At 38.0% G+C, this 14,192-nt stretch overlaps 1 protein-coding gene across 1 annotated transcript in view; it reads left to right on the top strand.

The window, feature by feature from the left end:
- The window catches only part of antxr1c (ANTXR cell adhesion molecule 1c), a 36,384-nt gene that overhangs the window by 11,699 nt on the left and 10,493 nt on the right, over positions 1-14,192 (top strand). Inside the window, exons 4-14 of the mRNA XM_073866571.1 lie at positions 262-343; positions 446-476; positions 2,142-2,215; positions 2,340-2,408; positions 2,615-2,695; positions 2,780-2,840; positions 5,004-5,102; positions 5,201-5,270; positions 8,270-8,348; positions 10,581-10,676; positions 11,162-11,200. Of these exons, the coding sequence (XP_073722672.1) occupies positions 262-343; positions 446-476; positions 2,142-2,215; positions 2,340-2,408; positions 2,615-2,695; positions 2,780-2,840; positions 5,004-5,102; positions 5,201-5,270; positions 8,270-8,348; positions 10,581-10,676; positions 11,162-11,200 (781 nt within the window). The remainder of the gene's footprint in view (positions 1-261; positions 344-445; positions 477-2,141; positions 2,216-2,339; positions 2,409-2,614; positions 2,696-2,779; positions 2,841-5,003; positions 5,103-5,200; positions 5,271-8,269; positions 8,349-10,580; positions 10,677-11,161; positions 11,201-14,192) is intronic.

The following is a 14,192-nucleotide window of genomic DNA, read 5'->3' as shown; positions in this document are numbered from 1 at the left end:
ACCCTACACATAGGGGGGCGCATGCCGAACAGTTTAAGAACCATTGTCTTACATTATGTAAAGAACATTTTGTGTAAATATAACCTCGTTATCTTTTATATTGACTGAGTAAGGTCATGTCAAAAATTTTAATGAATGTGAAATCAAACTTTGATGCTCCAGAGACTGGGTTTCACAGACAGAGTCACATACCGTATTATATATTTTTTATTTGTTTTTTCTATTTGTGTATTTATTTATTTCCTTGTTTTCTTTTTCAAGGGAGACTATAAGGAAAGGCCTTAATTCTTTAAAACGAGAGATCCCAGGTGGAGATACATTTATGCACCTTGGTTTAGAAAAGGTAGAAAACTGTTATAAAGCAATTTATCGCTCAGATGTAGCATAGAGCTGCTTTAATGTGTTTGGATTGTTTCTGATCATTTTATTCAATTTTCATTCACAGGCAAATGAGCAAATAAACCAGGGGCACTTTGGTAGGCTTTTTTAAAAACACCCTATGTTGCCTTTCAACAGAGCATTGCAGTTATAGTACAGATACATAAGCTGTCAATGCGGTGATACCCTTTTAAAAAGTACACATTTGTTTATAAAGAGCACAAATTTGTACTTCAAAGGTACATAAACTTATACATATCTGTAGCTAAATGGTACATTTAAGGGACATATTTACGGTACTGCTCCAGTGACAGCTTTTGTACCAGCATTTTTTCTACTATATGGCCATAATAATGTGGAAACCTATTCTCTTTTAGGGTGTTTTCAGACCTGTAGTTTGATTGCTTTTTTTCAATGTTTCAATTTCGTCTTTGTTTGGACAATATTTCCAAACAAACCAGACATTATGCTTGTTCGACTTTATGCAGCGCCGCAAGAATCGACAGCCGGATGACGTCAAAGTATCGCGAGAGCGAGACGAAATATGATTTCTTGAATCATTCTCGGGGTATCTTTACGTCATCCGGCTGTCGATTCTCAACAAGCCTTTTGCTAATACAAGTCACATGTGAGTAAACTCTCCTTTAATTGGTCAGAGTGCATCTGCAAATTTTTCGTGAATAAAAAAGATGGGACAACATTCTTACAAGACCTATTGTATTACGAAGAAGAGCAATTAAAGAGAGAGGTCAGCAAAAAAAATTCTGTCATCATTTTTTTATCCCTATGTTTTTCTAAACCTGTATAAGTTTCTTTTTTTTCTGATGAACACAAAAGAAGATGTTTTCATAAATGATGGTAAGCACACATCTGATTGTAACTATTGTCTTCCATAGTAGGAAAACAAATATTACTGATGTGTTGTTATAAATGATGAAGAAGATATTTTGCTAAATGATGGTAAGCACATTGTTGACGGTACCCATTGAATTCCATTGTATTTCTTTTTCCTACTATGGAAGTCAATGGTAAGAATCAGCGGTGTGTTTACCATCATTTATCAAAATATCTTCTTTTGTGTTCATCAGAAAAAAGAAATTCGTACAGGTTTAGAACAACATGAAGATGAGAAAATGGCCGGAGCTGATGGTGTAATGGGCAGCGCTCCGACATATGGTGCAAACGACCCGAGTTCGAATCCCGGCTTTGCCGATCCCATACCTCTCTCTCTCCACCCTCTTCTTTTCTGTCGTCTCTCAAACTACTGTCTACCAATAAAGGCGAAAATGAATTTTCATTTTTGGGTGAACTATCACTTTAAAAACATTTTTAAAGGAAAATGCATGCTTTGATTTTGAATGGCATTGATGTGCTCACTAGAATTCGTCACCAAAACGCTATCAGGTATGTTTATGGTTAAAAAAGCAAGAAGACAGCCTGTTCATGGGTCGGATTGCTATCACACTTATACCAAACCGCTTCAGAATTGGTTTTCAATCAGGCCGAGACCACCTCGTTCAGGCAGTTGTTTTGGTGGGGATCCAAGTGCGATTGCCGTGTCCACATATGGCTAAATGAACCGAACCAAGGTAGAAAACACTCGAATCAAAGGCTCAGGTGTGAAAACATCCTTAGTTGTCTTCCTGTTTAAAAAGAAAAAAACGCCAAATTGAAATTAAATGTTCAGTAGGCTATGCACTTACGAATATGTTGTCCATATGGCCGTGTCATCTTCAGCTGATGACTTGATCCTCACTTTGTAGGAACTGCAAGTGTGATAATTGCATTGACGGATGGTGAGCTGCAAGAACATCAGCTGGTTGCAGCTCAACAAGAGGTAACTCATCTAACCACGTCCAGCATTCTGCATCCACATATTGAATCTGAAGAGTGTAAAAGTGTATAAACAGCCAGCTTTTTATTAATTGTGTCATATATTTTTGTTTAATATCTAACCCCAGGCAGCACGAGCTCGGACGTTGGGTGCAATTGTTTATTGTGTTGGAGTTAAAGACTTCAATGAGACACAGGTGATGTTTTGTTTGACGTCTTTAAAGTATATTTGTGTATAATAAAACTAATTCTGGCAACAATAAAAATGTCAGTGTAAAAAAATTGAGGTACTCCTAAGTTCAAGTATGTTGTTACCAGAATGTAAATCTCTAGTACTTTATATGGTCAGGCCAGCCAGTTGATGCTTAGATGAGCAGTAAATAAACTTGTGTTTGTTCTTTAGCTGGCTACCATAGCAGACACCAGTAAGCATGTGTTTCCTGTTCTGGGAGGTTTCCAAGCCCTGAGAGGAATGATTGACTCGGTAAAGTAAACCTTTCTGCTACCGATTCATTTAAAACAGTTCTTCAAGAGAAGCATTGCATTGAAATGTTATTTTGTCTTGTAGATCATCAAAAAATCCTGCATTGAGATCCTTGCTGCCGAACCATCAAGTGTATGTGCTGGAGGTATGAAATTATTCAACAAGATCCTTGCTTTAGTTTCTTAATAGCTGTGGTCATAACTTTATTCTAGAAAAGCAACTTGATTATGGACTTTTGTAAATATGGATTTATATTATTAAGCATGTTTTTTTTACAGATTTAGCATTTTGTAATTGAAATAGATTTTTTTATAGCATATTGTAAATCATTAAGAATTTTAATTCATAACTTAAAACTTAAAGTTACATATCATGGAAATCTGTCTTTTCCATGTTTAAGTGAAATGTAGCGATGATTAAGGGCCAGATTTATAGCCTGGGTGCCAGCCGATCTTAGCCCCGCCCACCACAATTTGAAAAACGGGTAGATCGGTCTGGGGATTCACCGTTGAGGAGCTACTATGCCAATACCAAAACCGGCCGACGAATCAAATTGTGAGGGCGGGCTTTATACGATGATGGACAGATGATCAACAGTAACGTATCAACCACGTCACCAAAGAGCGCATGTGTTCAATCTGTTTACAATGAAATGGCTGCCGCTGGTGAATTCAGATGTGTGGATTCTGACATTGAGTCTGTTCTAAAAGATATCGACAGAGCATTGATTTAAAAAGAGGAACAGAGAAACGCGATCAAGGCATTTGTTTATGTTTTCGCCGTCCTTCCTATGGAGGACAAAGTTAAAGAAGCAACTGAAATGGGTATCATGGCGATGCAACTGGGCGTGCACGACGAGATGGATATAATTAGCGGTCGTTGACAGCTTCTTTTCGGAAGCCTGGAATCGTGACTGCTGAATAAGTGGAGGGACATGCTAGGCTCCTATATTTTTCAAGCCAACGTAATGGGTAGCTATCGTCATGGATGAAGTTCACCTAACGTACAAATTGTAAGATATAGTCTTACTGTATGACTTAGTAAATACTTAATGTTGTGATATAAATGAAATGTTGTAAACATAGTAGGTGTTGATGTACCTTCGCTAACTCAGACTTAGTATAATTACAATGATGTTAGTATCATTGTAGCGAAATTACTAGCAGTTCGGTCAGGCTGCTAAAGACGCCATTTCAACATAAGTCACACACTCCGTTGCTCTGATTGGTCGTATGTCTATCCAATTGAGTGCAGAGTCATTTTTCGGTTGAGACACGCCTCATAATTTTAGCTCAATGGAGCGGTATCAGACTCAAATTCTGACTAGAATTGAGTATGACAACGTCAGGCTACCAGATTTACTAAACGGGGCAAATTAGCGCAAGAGCGCAATTCCAAAAATGCGCAAATTAAAAAACACAGGCGCTGATTTCCATAATGACCAACACAATCTACTAATAGCAGCGCAAATTAGTTCAGGGTCACAAATAAGCAGAGCCAATGGGGTGCGGGTGATCTACTAACACCTGATGAGCTTGAGTTCAGCACCACGGACATTGCAGCTAAAATTTGGTGTGTGAAATCCAAACAAAGCCAAAATACACTGAAAAGAATTGGATGACAAAAATAATGGTTTACAAGAAGTTTAAATAATTTAATGAATCATTTAAGTAATCTTCTCCCATACATTTTGCATCTAAACTCCTAGAAATGCATATGACATCAGTCGCAAAAATAACTAGACCACACCTTTTCAGCGCTTATTATCCACTACGCGTCTTTAGTAAATAACAACAGTCATTATTTAACGCCATAATGATGATTTGCACTGGCGCAAGCCGTTAGTAAATCTAGCCCTTAATCTGAAAATTCTCTGAATTCAAACTTTGTTGAAAAGATTTTTGGGACAATGTAAGTGCATACGTCAACAAAATATATAACGATGTGCTAGTAGTTTTTGGATATTTTGATGCAAAAATCTTACATATTGTGCCTTTAATTTGTCTGAGCATTTATTAGTTATTTGGATGTGTTTACAGTTGTCAAATGGCTGTAATACATATAAATAAATGGGCAAGTTTTCATAAAGGACAATTTGAGTGTTAAACATGTATGACAGTCTGTTAAACAGATTTACTCAAATATGTCTTTGTGGTTTTATATTACCCTGTGCTATTTGATCTCTGATTATTTCAACAGGAAACAATGACCGATGTGCTGAAAAGACAGACAAGCTATATTTTAGCAGGGAAATGACGTAACTTGTGAAGATTATTTTGAGCGAAAACTGTGGGAATCTGTGTTTCAGAGTCATTTCAAGTGGTGGTGAGAGGTAACGGATTTCGACATGCCAGAAACATAGACCAGGTCCTGTGCAGCTTCAAAATCAATGACACAGACACGCTCAGTGAGTGTTTTTTCCTGAGATATTCCCACAAAGAGCCTGAGCACTTCTACAAAATGAAAATGAATGAGTTATAAAATCATTTCTTCTTGTGTTAACAGATTTTAAGCCTGCGACCGTGGAAGACACTTTCTTGCTGTGTCCAGCGCCTGTTATAGATGAAGTTGGAAAGTAAGTGTGTTCGTTAAGAAGGATGACAGATAGGTCTGTCATGCATTAGATCATGTTTAAGATCTCTGTCAGAGGTCACATTCCACTTCCTACCTAACTGTCTGGTTTACTTGTGAGGTCATCTTTTTGGCTCGGTTTTTCCCAGTATTGCATGATTGAATCTGCTGAACCAGGCTTGAAGACCAGCTCTGCCAGGCTGAGAGGACCAGCTTAAACCTAGTTCCATCTTAAACCAGCTAAAACCAGTCAACAAGCTTTAATAACGCTATCAAACTGGAAGGCAGGGAAAGCAACTGTGGTATACTGTCGTCCAGGATCTTGGTTTTGGGCCAAAAACGTCTTTCAAATGTGTCCACTTTGGAGATCGTTTTCATAAAGCTTTGTTGTCATTGACAGTAATGCTGCATGGACGAAAGGACAAAAGATGTGTTTTTAAACAAACACAAGGCCTTATTAGGGTTGTGGTCATCTTTTTGTAATAGCATTTGCTTTTTTTATCCACAGAATTAGAGTCTAAGCTTTAGATGATCACTGACTCTAAGGAGTGATTAAAGCTGATGATTCTTCAGGGTCATTCACATCATTGCAGTTATCCATCCCACACCCTCGGTTTCTCTTTGTTCCTCATCCATGATTTCTTTCTGTCCATTTACAGCTCCCATAGACCATTGAAGTTCCAGATTTTCTCCCACACTGAGTTTAAACCCTTCTGCATTTCACACACTTAAAGTTAAAGATTGCTCAGTTTTTTTGCATGACTTAAAATTAGGAGAAATCTATAGAGTTGCTTATTTGGCCTCCCTCCTCAACCCTAACACTTCTTTTATTAGAATTTACTCCTTTTATCCAATTTTGTAGTCTGGTGGGTGGTTGGTCTGGAGTTTTTAGGGTTCAATCTCCTTCTTTAACGACAACAAACCAAATAATTTATAAGAATTGGAAGGGCAGGTGAATTGTAAACAAAAGAATAAAAAGTTCTTACTGTGTGTTCACACCAGATGCGAATATAGCGAATCAATTGCTGATTGCGCATAGTTGGTTGTGTATGTGTTGTACACCTCTGGGTGTCCACATACAGTGACGAGGATTATGTCCTCTGTTGTTTCGTATTTCTGCCTCAGCTCGCTATGTCATAATCACGTCACTACTACAGCAAGCCGATTGGTTAACACGGCGCAAATATCCGCCAAGGTTTAGATTTTACAACTCACGTGATGCGTGTGAATTATGTGCGACAAATACCCAAACCACTCAGTTTGCCCTGTGTCAAATGCCCCAAACGCTCAATTGGCATGGCATCAAATGCCCCAAATGCTCAATTCGCACGGCATCAAATGCCCCAAACACTCAATTAGCACGGCATCAAATGCCCGAAATGCTCAATTCCCACGGCATCAAATGCCCGAAACGCTCAATTTGCACGGCATCAAATGCCCGAAACGCTCAATTTGCAAGGCATCAAATGCCCCAAATGCTCAATTCCCACGGCATCAAATGCCCGAAACGCTCAATTCGCATGGCATCAAATGCCCGAAACGCTCAATTCGCACGGCATCAAATGCCGAAACGCTCAATTCGCACGGCATCAAATGCCCGAAACGCTCAATTTGCACGGCATCAAATGCCCGAAACGCTCAATTTGCAAGGCATCAAATGCCCCAAATGCTCAATTCCCACGGCATCAAATGCCCGAAACGCTCAATTTGCACGGCATCAAATGCCCTAAACGCTCAATTGGCACGGCATCAAATGCCCGAAACGCTCAATTTGCAAGGCATCAAATGCCGAAACCTTCAATTGGCACGTCATCAAATGCCCGAAAAGTTCAATTCGCACGGCATCAAATGCCCGAAACGCTCAATTTGGCTTGTTTTGTTCAAAAGTGCTTAATAGTGAAATAAAAAATTTCCATTTACCATGGGTCTTTTTAATCGTAATACTTTGTTTCAATACTTATTTTCTCCCTCTCTTAGAGCTTGTTAGACCTGGTAGTAAGATGTGTTTTGGTCGATCGGATGACAAGTGGACGAGAGAGAGACCGCTTCTTTTAAAGATGATATGTTTAATATTTATTATACCTCACCTCAATTTAAAGCAACAAAACTCAATAAAAGCAAAAAAGAGTACTCGGATATGATCAGACGTGTGTCATTTTCCGTCATTCAGGTAGTTTTGTATATTGAACATATACACTGTATATTTACCTTCTTTCTATACGTTTTCAAATTTCATACATTTTGACGGTTTCACGTTTCTCGCAGCACGTTATGGCCTCTTTCTCACGTTATGTAATATAATATGTAAAATGTATTTTTTTTTATTTAGTTGGTAAGTAGTAGTGTATTAACAGGCATAATGTAAAGTCAGCTGGTCATTATCGCAAATCAAACCACTTTGGCTTACAGTGCTTACATTTTGAGTCAGATGTTTATTTTGTGATAAAGACTTGCTGACTGTATATTATCTCTTTTATGTCAGATACATGTGCGAACATGCAAACTTGGCAGTGTGTCTCAACCACTACCGTCAGGAAAAAGTCATTCTGTTCAGTCGTCTTTTTCCAAAAGTGGAATGTGGACACAGTAGATGCTCTTCATCAGAGAAGGATGAGCTTATCTGTCAAAAGTTGGCCTCCGTTGCATTTCTGACCCTGTTCTGTAGATAGAAACCTCATGAGGGAATGTTAAAAATCTGGAATGCTGTTTTTATCGAATGTTTGGAAGACCAGACAGCTGACTGCACCAAAAGTTAACCAGCACCCTACGGGGCTCTGTAAGGGGGATAATTATGGTCTTAAAGTTTTCTTTCTGCGTAACAAAAGAGCTACAAACCCTTTCCATTTACAGTATGAGGAGCAGAAAAAATGTGCAGGTTTCTGTGGCTCATATGTCTAATATTAAAATAAATAATAAATACTAAAATAAAAAATGTATTTATGTTGTGTAATGTTAAAATGTTTTAAAGTGAAAAATAAAGATGTTTGGTCTTTTGCACTTTAGGGTGGTGTACCTGCAGGTCAGCATGAACGAGGGTCTGTCATTTATCACCAGCTCCGTACACATAACCACAACAGAGTGTGTAAGTCCAACACGCCCAAAACACAGCCAGCTTATGACATCAGCAGACAACTGAATGTTTTCAAGTGTCTTTAATGTATGATTATGTTTAACTAAATTCAGCAGCCAGTATAATCATTTAAAGTCATTATATCATTACATTGAAAATCATTGCAAAGGTTTTCTGTCAGTGCTATGCTCTCCTTTCCACACAACCCCTTATTATTTCTCATCTGTTCTCCTCTCATCACATCCAGGCCGTCTCTCTCTCTCTCTCTTCATGAAACTGAGTTCACACACCATTCCCATAGCGACACACACACACATGAAGGGCCAAACCACAAGGGCTTAGTTTGCCCCAGGCCAAAATCCCCAAATGTCTCTGTTTCAGATTTTGACTGAGCAGGCTTTTTGCACATCCCACAAAATTGCTTGTCCTCTCCAGACTTAAAAATGCAATGTGCTCTTCCTCTTTAACATATGGCACTTTTTCTTTTCACTTTGACACTGTTTGTATGTAAAGCACTGATGCAGTTATGCTATTTAGGGTTTATAGTACGGTTATCAGTATTAAAAATTATCAGTAAAATCCAGATAATTTACTCACCACCATGTCTTTCAAAATGTTGATGTCTTTCTTTGCTCAGTCGAGAAGAAATTATGTTTTTTGAGGAAAACATTGCAGGATTTTTCTCATTTTAATGGACTTTAATAGACACCAACAACCAACACTCAACTCAACACGCACCAGTTTTTTTTAACGGAGTTTCAAAGGACTATAAACAATCCCAAACGAGGCATAAGGGTCTTATCTAGTGAAACGATTGTCATTTTTGACAAGAAAAATAACAAATATCAACTTTTAAACCACAACTTCTCGTCTAGGTCCGGTCCAGCGCGACCTAACGTAAATGCGTAGTGACGTAGTGAGGTCGCGTGTTACATATATAGGACGCACATTTGCGGACCATTATAAACAATAAACTGACACAAAGACATTAATTAGTTTTATTCAACATACAACAACATAGGAACGGTCCTCTTTCAACACACTTGTAAACACTGGGGGGGAGTTTCGTGTTCGTCCTCTGTGACCTCTTGACGTCATGACGTATTGCGTGGGGTCAATCTGGCGCATCACGACCGGATCTAGACGAGAAGTTGTGCTTTAAAAGTGTATATTTGTTATTTTTCTTGTCAAAAATGACAATCGTTTTGCTAGATAAGACCCTTATGCCTCGTTTGGGATTGTTTATAGTCCTTTGAAACTCTGTTGAAAAAAACTGTTACGTGTTGAGTTAAGTGTTAATTGTTGGGGTCCATTAAAGTCCATTAAAATGAGAAAAATCCTGCAATGTTTTCCTCAAAAAACATAATTTCTTCTCGACTGAGCAAAGAAAGACATCAACATTTTGGATGACATGGTGGTGAGTAAATTATCTGGATTGTTCTTTTAAGAAAATGGACTATTCCTTTAAGTACATATACCACTGGTTTTACAGACTTAAGGCTTAAGGCTAATGAATAATCCAGTGCCATTGATTTGTCTCACGATAAACACCAGTATCTTTCCTAAGGCATGTTTATTAAAGATGCATAAACTTCCGGGCATAGTCCTGGCTTTAGCTCGGTGAAACCAGGCCATAAAGGCACAGTATACATTTGTGTACCAACCTCATGTTAAAGGGACACTCCACTTTTTTTGAAAATTGCCTTATGTTCCAGCTCCCCCAAAGTTAAACAATTGAGTTTTACGGTTTTGGAATCCATTCAGCTGATCTCCGGGTCTGGCACTACCACTTTTAGAATAGCTTATGCTGCAGCAGGCACAATGATATTACACTGTGCCAGAAAATAGTCCCCAGCTATTGAAAGTTACCAATGGGACTATTTTCGGCTGCTGCATAATCTATTTGCGCCTCCTGCAGAAGAGTACAGAAGAGACAAGTTTTAAATAGGTAAAATATCAAAACTCTTTGGTTATTTTTGAGCGCAATGCTAATGGTCTTATCAGATTCAATGGATTGTGCTTAGCTATGCTGAGGGTGGTGACATTAGACTCGGGGGTCGGCTGAATGGATTCCAAAATGGTAGGGATCAAGTGTTTAACTCTGTGAGAGCTGAATAAAGTGTCCCTTTAAGCAAGAAAGCATAAGATTTGATCTAGTGTTTAGACCTTTTGCATGATAATACAGTGGTATTTTCATTGCACTTATTTTTGTTAATAATGTCTTTATCTCTCTCTTTCTCTCAGTTTGATGGCACCATCCTCTTGATCACTCTTCTTGTGTTATTTCTGTTATTGGCTCTGTTGTTCATGTGGTGGTTTTGGCCGCTTTGCTGCACTGTAGTAAGTCTATGCCTCATTTATCATCTTAATTACCTGCCATTGAGAAACTTTCATGTGTTTTCATGGCTTAACTTCCAGTGTCGTGTTCATCTTTGAGCAAGGATTTGCCGTAAACGTTGTAATTAAGCTATTACATTTCAAATGAGCAGAATAAGGATAAGTTTTTGCTTGCTATTCTAAATAATGCATACTGTGTGTGACCCTGTATGTATAATCTGTATGTTTTAATCTAATTATGAGATTAGGACCATCAAAATTTGATTTCAGTCATTGATTTCACTTTAAGTTCAATCTTTGATATGACCTTACTCTATTATATGTTATTTACATTATGTAGGATGATTTTATATAAATCACAAAAATGACTTTATCTGGGTTTTCACAGACCGGGTCACATATATTCACTTGTATTTTGATAATGTGACATATACTAGGCTATATGCTTAATATTTCACACACTGACAGTAAGACATTTCTGTCCACAGGTGATCAAAGAGCCACCTCCTCCTCCACCTCCAGAGCCAGTAAGTTATAATTTTATCCATTAGAGGATTACCAGTTATAGCCGCAGGGTTGTTGGGACCCAAACAATTTTTATGGATAGGTGTAATGGTTAGGCAACACCATAAATAGTCCTTAGTGAGCATAGCTGGCCATCAGCATTAGGTCTGCCCAGCATTGTATCGAGTTGAAAACACATAAAAGTGCTTAAAATTCATAAAAATGTCAGCATGCCGAATTTTCTTGTATTTTGCATTCGGTGAATGTTACTTTTAGGTCATAGCCACGTACCATACTAGAGTGCGGATCGGGCCGCATTTTTCTGTTCGAGCCCAGCCCATGTCCGACAGGGCAGTAACCGAACCCGACAGGCATTAATATTTATGTCCGAGCCCGACAAAGTTAAAAATCGGGTTGTCTCAGCAACATGAACAAATGTCTGCACACATGAAAATGGATGTTAAAGCGATAGTTCACCTTAAATTAAAATGTTTATGTTTATCAGCTTACCCTCAGGCCATCCAAGATGTAGGTGACTTTGTTTCTTCAGTAGATTTTTAACTCCAACAGTTTCAGTCTGTCAGTTGTATAATGGAAGTGGATGGTAACAAAATCAGATTAAACCCTGCGGCTCGTGACGACACATTAATGTCCTAAGACACGAAACCAAACAGTATTTATATAATTTTTACCTCTAATACAACACTATCCCCAGAGCAATACGCGCGTTCACATCACCGTCTTATTCATCAAATGTTTAATAGCAGGTTGCGAAAAAACTTCATAGGTGCATACTGCCACCTACTGTATCGAGAGCCCCGTATAGTGTATATGCGCCCTCATGCTGTGCACCCGAAACAGTAGGTGGCGGTATAAGACGGTGATGTGAACACGCGTATTGCTCTGGGGATAGTGTTGTATTAGAGGTAGAACAAAAATTATATAAATACTGTTCGGTTTTCAATCATAAAAAATTCATTTTAAGATGAACTATCGCTTTAAACAGGCCCATTGTCTACCTATTATTATAATAAGCTGTTTTAAATTTCAAATGCTCAATGCCTTATCGTGCCAAGCCCGAACACGAACATAATTTCTAAATATCTGTCCGAACCCTGCCCCTGCTCGGTTTGGGTTTCCATCCTACTTACATCATGTACCTACCAACAACAATCATTCATCTTTAACAATTGACGATTGGCCACTTTATATAGAAGGCGTGACTTCCTTTGCTGGAATGACCATATTGACTGCTGCTCTTTGCCCCATTCCTACCCACTAAACACAGGACGTCGGATAGACGTGCAGATCATGTCTATATTGGGTCCGTCGGTCCATGACCAATTCTGGACATGTATTCGACGTCCAAACTAGGTCCACTATTTGGATGTCCAACCATGACCCTACTTGGACGTCATAGTTACGGGCAACATTTGACGTTTGAACTGGGTGATTCTTTGGACGTTATTTGGACGTCTATGACATACCTATGTCTATATTACATGATTAGGCCTATAAAAATGTGTTTATTTACAAATATCAGCATTATTGTACCAACATGATTTATACTTACGAATAGTCTATATTATTTATACAGTACTGTTTTTTCTGCTTTCTTGAATTACAAATTCATCTAAATGTACAATTAAAAATCTGTAATTAAATGTGTAGTTCGTTATTTTAAAAGTATATGACCATACTAACAATTTAACATGAAAATATTCTCACCTATTCTCATAGAGTTTGCTATGAATGCAATAAGTCTGCCTTATAGACCATTTTAAGATATGGCCATGTGGCCGAGTGGTTAGCGAGACTTGCTTGGAACCCAGAGATCGGTAGTTCGAATTCAGAGACAGTGTTCAGTTGTGATGTCTGGGAATGCACCATCTATTGCATCCAGGTGGGACTGGAGGAAAATCTTCCCCTTGACCTGGTGGTCTTCAGTTGACTTGTGCAGCCATATATCTTATTTTTTGTGTTGCTCATATTGTTCCTTTTCCGCACAAGATCGACCTAAAGAGGCCGTCCTTTACACTATTGTATACCATATAGTCATGCAATTGAAAGAACCTGAGTGTGTTTCCTAGGTGGGAATCAGCTGTGATTTATATATTTGCATTGGTACAATAAGTTGTTTTTCAATCCCAATGGAATAAAATACAGGGAATATATTTATGTTTCAATTCATCATATAAACAGCTGTTTACTTTGACTAGTCAAGTTGAGGACATAATGTTATCTGTTTTGACATGCTGTGTGAAAGCATTTGTAAATTTGACAGTAAAGAACTATTGTTTTGGTCTTGTTTGAGCTTGTCTGTAAAAGAAATTAAATCATTTTAAATTTGTGTTAATTAAATGCATTTTGTGTTAAACCAACAAGAAATGTGTTAATAGTATAGCTTACATAGGTGGATGTAGTGCTAACTGTGTTAAGAGTTTTGAAAACTTGTTAAAAGTATTGAAAAATCTGTCAAAGCAATCGTAAAAAACTGTAATATTTACTATGGTATGGTTCAAATACTCTTTAGTCCCTTAACAGCCACTACTGCAGCCTGATATTAATTGAAGATTCTGTAACTGAATTACATGTAAGACAATCAAACATGTCCAAATGTTTACTGAATCCAGGCTCCCAAAACAACAAATTTCATTAATAAATAAAGAACTAGGATGAGACACACATGTAATACAGCTGCCTTTCTTTTTTAAAGGAAAGATTTATCATAAGTTTCAAAACCCAGTTGCACATTTTAACATCCACTAATAATGATCTCTCAAGTGTACTGTTCGATCAAATAGATGTCAATTGGCCTCGTCTCCTAAATGTTTTTGGTAGCAATTCCCATGTTGCCGCAAAGTTACAAGAAACTGAATTATCTAACTAAGAGACATTCATGACAAGACCTTAATGAAAACCACAAGATGTTGGAGTATAACAACATTAGCATGTCAAAAAGCAGCAATGGTTGCATAAGTCATTTACTCATGTGAGCGGATGTTTGGGTGTCTC

The sequence above is a fragment of the Misgurnus anguillicaudatus genome, chromosome 4, assembly GCF_027580225.2.
Source record: "Misgurnus anguillicaudatus chromosome 4, ASM2758022v2, whole genome shotgun sequence".
Classification (NCBI taxonomy): domain Eukaryota; kingdom Metazoa; phylum Chordata; class Actinopteri; order Cypriniformes; family Cobitidae; genus Misgurnus; species Misgurnus anguillicaudatus.
This window is presented reverse-complemented; position numbering and strand designations above follow the sequence as displayed.